This window comes from Rhinopithecus roxellana, chromosome 15 (genome assembly GCF_007565055.1).
Source record: "Rhinopithecus roxellana isolate Shanxi Qingling chromosome 15, ASM756505v1, whole genome shotgun sequence".
Classification (NCBI taxonomy): domain Eukaryota; kingdom Metazoa; phylum Chordata; class Mammalia; order Primates; family Cercopithecidae; genus Rhinopithecus; species Rhinopithecus roxellana.
The window spans coordinates 72,686,370-72,690,455 of NC_044563.1; the positions used below are offsets into that span (position 1 = coordinate 72,686,370).

A 4,086-nucleotide genomic window follows, 5' to 3' on the forward strand; every position below is an offset into this window, starting at 1 on the left:
CCAGAATGGCTGAATGGATTCTCAAACATTCCACTTTGTGGTGGCAGAGATATCGCAGGGCTGAAAGGAGGGGATACGTAGTGCAGCCAAGAAATATTGTTATTGGGCTATAGCTGGATGCAGCTCACTGCCACAGCAACAGCAGAAGCCCAAAAGATAGGCTGAGTAATATAAAATGAGGCATAAAACATGTGCAACACAGAGAGCTTGGTGATAGGACCTGAACTCAGGCCTGGTGAAAATATTCAGGATAGTAAGCAGAGAACAACACAGCCAGGGCCAGCCTTATGTGATTCATAATGTGCTAAAAAGCTTAGAAAGGCCTTTTGCTCCATTTACCGGTTACTTGTTTTGAAAATTCATCCTTTATCTTATTGCTGGTGCTTTGAGCTGAGGCATTGTGTCTGAATTACACATTAAACATAGCACTTGGGGGGAACATGGCATCAAGTCATCAACACCCAATAGCCCAATAGACTAATTGGTCTCCCTCCCCATAACTCTGACCATGTCATTCTCATATTCAATATGTTCCATGGATTCACATTGCATACATAATTTCTGTCATGACATTCAAGTCTCTCCACAGTAGGAACCTGGGATGCTATTCCAGGGTTGATACACAACTATATCCTTCCTGTACTCTACATTCCAGCCAAACTAAAGGCCAGGTGAATTTCTTCCAGACAATGTAACTGGAAAGATTGGAGACCGAAGTTTTATTCTGGACTCCACCACCAACCAACTCTGACTGGTGGACTTCAATTTTCCTGCCTAGAAAACATAGGGTAGAGGATTAGGCCAGAGAACCCCAAACCTGTCTAAATACCCAGATCAACAGGGTGAGAAATACAAGTTATAAAACCCCATGCCTTGAGATGCTAATTTATGATGTCTGGCCTGGGGCAGCAGGATCCATACTTTTAATAAGCATAGAGTTATCTAATTCAATTGCACAGCCAGGTTTATGAACCACAGGATCAGATGATTTTTAAATATTGATTCAAATGTATGGGGCTCCAAGAATGATAATTAGCTGTCACTGAGCTCAGGCAAGGCTCTGACAGGCTGGGATACAGAAGGGATGACTTTTGTAATGAGAGAGGGGAGTTATGCAAAGAGCAAAGCAAGCAAAACAAGAAAGCAAATATCCCGTGGGAAGAAGGCGAATCAAACAAGGCCTTCAGGCTCACGATGAGGCGATGGGAGCCTGAGGAAAGCTGAAAATAAGACGGGAAAGAGCAACGATAGAGGACAGGGGCCATCTAGGGGAGCCCCAACAAGTTAGCAATTTTGGAAAAAAACTCTTCTTAACCAATGGAGATTGATTTTTACTGTAAAGCTCAAATTCCAAGAAAATACAGGTTGGTTTGTCTTCTGGACTGGGTGTTGTGCAGCTCAGCAGTGAACTGAAATATAAGTGATAGGTTGAATGTCTTCCACCAGAGTGGCCTAGCATTTTGTTTTTGCCTTTTCTGGATGTTATCACATGCTTTTGCTTATGATGTGTGTTCTAGCGTCTTTTTCAAGACATGGTCAGAGCCTTGAAGGCAAGAACTGGGCTTTACATACTTCATTATCTTCTACAGGGAGGTATTAAACTCAGTTATTAAGAACACCAAATCTGGAGTAAGATGGACCTAGTTATAATATGGCCTTGTAATTTAACATTTAGGGAGTTACTTCATCTCTAAAATGAGGGTGATAAAACCCAGCTCATAGAATTTGGGGTAGAATTAAAATGAAGAATTATATGAAAAATGGTATTGGATCCTGGCATGCTAAGGTCAGTGCATAATGCTAGGATGAAAAAAGCATTGGGTATACATTAAGTGTGCAATAAATGGTAAATTATTGTTTTTGCACAATGCTTTGTGTATTTCCGAGTAAATGTTAATTGAGCAAATATTTGCATGTTTCTAAAAGCCCATTAAAATATTATCAAGGGTATGAGCACAACTTTGTTATATTTCGGGCTGTGATCCCAGGTGAGCTTCTGCTGTTCTACTTCTAATCAGTTCCCCAGATCTCCAAACTCAAAATAAAACTGCTCAGTCTCCTGTCATCGGCTGTCACTGATAATGGTAAGGATGCTGTCACCTTTCTGCAAGCTAGAGAAAGGCCTCAGGGCACAGCCTCATCGGATGCCATGTTCTGTAGCTCAGAAAGAGTTCTGAGGCAGCCGAGGCTCCAGTGCTGCCATCAGGATAGGGCGTAGCGGGCTGGTGCTTAGTCTTTCATCTGCGATATCTCCGCAGCCAATCTGTCTGAACAAGTGAAGATAAGAGCTGGACCAAAAGGTACATCACTGAAGCTCTGGGCTGAAGAGGATGAGTGGCTGAATCTGGATGAGCAGTCCGAACTTTTCCTGAGTCCCCAGTGTCAGGTACTAAAGTCCTGGGAAAGACCACCCCACCCTTCTGCTCTGTCCGGGATGACCCTAACCCTAAGTCTCCAGGCACAGGTGGACTGGATCCGGCCTCTGAGAGGACTCTTCCTGGAGACTGGTCCCAGTGTCTGTAAACTTAAGTAGAAACTGGAGTTGAAAGGACGCAACAAAGGGATCAAAGTAAAGACGGGAGGCCTTCCCGGCAGCACCTGCCCTGGCCATGGAGGGGGGCGTACTCCAGAGGGAGCCGCAGCAAAGCGCCCTCTGCTGAAGTTCAAAATCTCTCTGTGTGCCTCCTATTCTCAAGAAGGAAAGAAGGGTGACTGGGAGGGCAGCAGTGGTCTCTCTCTCCCTCTAAATAACTTTTTCCCTTGTCCCCACAGAATGCCGTAAATGAAAATGACTGCCGAGAATTCCTCCTTCCTGACAGAGTTTATCCTCGCAGGCTTAACCGACCAACCGGGAGTCCAGATCCCCCTCTTCTTCCTGTTTCTAGGCTTCTATGTGGTCACTGTGGTGGGGAATCTGGGCTTGATAACTCTGATAGGGCTCAACTCTCACCTGCACACCCCTATGTACTTCTTCCTCTATAACTTGTCCTTCATAGATTTCTGCTATTCCAGTGTTATCACTCCCAAAATGCTGATAAGTTTTGTCTCGAAGAAGAACAGCATCTCCTACGCTGGGTGTATGACTCAGCTCTTCTTCTTTCTTTTCTTTGTTGTCTCTGAGTCCTTCATCCTGTCCGCGATGGCGTATGACCGCTATGTGGCCATCTGTAACCCACTGTTGTACACGGTCACCATGTCTCCCCAGGTGTGTTTGCTCCTTTTGCTGGGTGTCTATGGGATGGGGTTTGCTGGGGCCATGGCCCACACAGCCTGCATGATGGGTGTGACCTTCTGTGCCAATAACCTTGTCAACCACTACATGTGTGACATCCTTCCCCTTCTCGAGCGTGCTTGCACCAGCACCTATGTGAATGAGCTGGTAGTGTTTGTTGTTGTGGGCATCGATATTGGTGTGCCCACAGTCACCATCTTCATTTCCTATGCTCTCATTCTCTCCAGCATCCTCCACATTCGCTCCACGGAGGGCAGGTCTAAAGCCTTCAGCACCTGCAGCTCCCACATAATTGCAGTTTCTCTGTTCTTTGGGTCAGGAGCATTCATGTATCTCAAACCCTCTTCTATTTTACCTATGAACCAGGGCAAGGTGTCTTCCCTGTTCTATACCACTGTGGTGCCCATGCTCAACCCATTAATTTATAGTCTGAGGAATAAGGACGTCAAAGTTGCTCTAAAGAAAATCTTGAACAAAAATGCATTCTCCTGAGAAAAGGGCAATGCTCAGGAAAGAAACACTGTTTCTCCCATAAGTGATTTGGATGCCATTGGTTACCTGGAAGAAATAGAATTTTTCCTCAAACAGGTTCATCATCCCCATTTTAAGGGTTCTTTAATTTAGAAATATTCTTTTTTTTTTTTTTTTTTTTGAGACGGAGTCTCGCTCTGTCGCCCAGGCTGGAGTGCAGTGGCTGGATCTCAGCTCACTGCAAGCTCCGCCTCCCGGGTTTACACCATTCTCCTGCCTCAGCCTCCGAGTAGCTGGGACTATAGGCACCCGCCACCTCGCCCGGCTAGTTTTTTATATTTTTTAGTAGAGACGGGGTTTCACCGGGTTAGCCAGGATGGTCT

General features: G+C 45.3%; 1 protein-coding gene across 1 annotated transcript; it reads left to right on the forward strand.

Moving 5' to 3' along the window:
- The first annotated feature begins 2,325 nt into the window (after positions 1-2,325).
- Positions 2,326-3,742, forward strand: LOC104656378 (olfactory receptor 8B8). The gene is made up of 2 exons (XM_010355978.2): positions 2,326-2,386; positions 2,773-3,742. The coding sequence occupies exon 2, from the start codon at positions 2,783-2,785 to the stop codon at positions 3,722-3,724; it is 942 nt and encodes a 313-aa protein (XP_010354280.2). The 5' UTR covers positions 2,326-2,386; positions 2,773-2,782; the 3' UTR covers positions 3,725-3,742.
- The last annotated feature ends 344 nt before the right edge of the window (positions 3,743-4,086 follow it).

What these genes read in the sequence shown, in the direction of transcription:
- LOC104656378 (XM_010355978.2), top strand. Translation starts at nt 2,783, where the DNA reads ATGAAAATGACTGCCGAGAATTCCTCCTTCCTGACAGAGTTTATCCTC.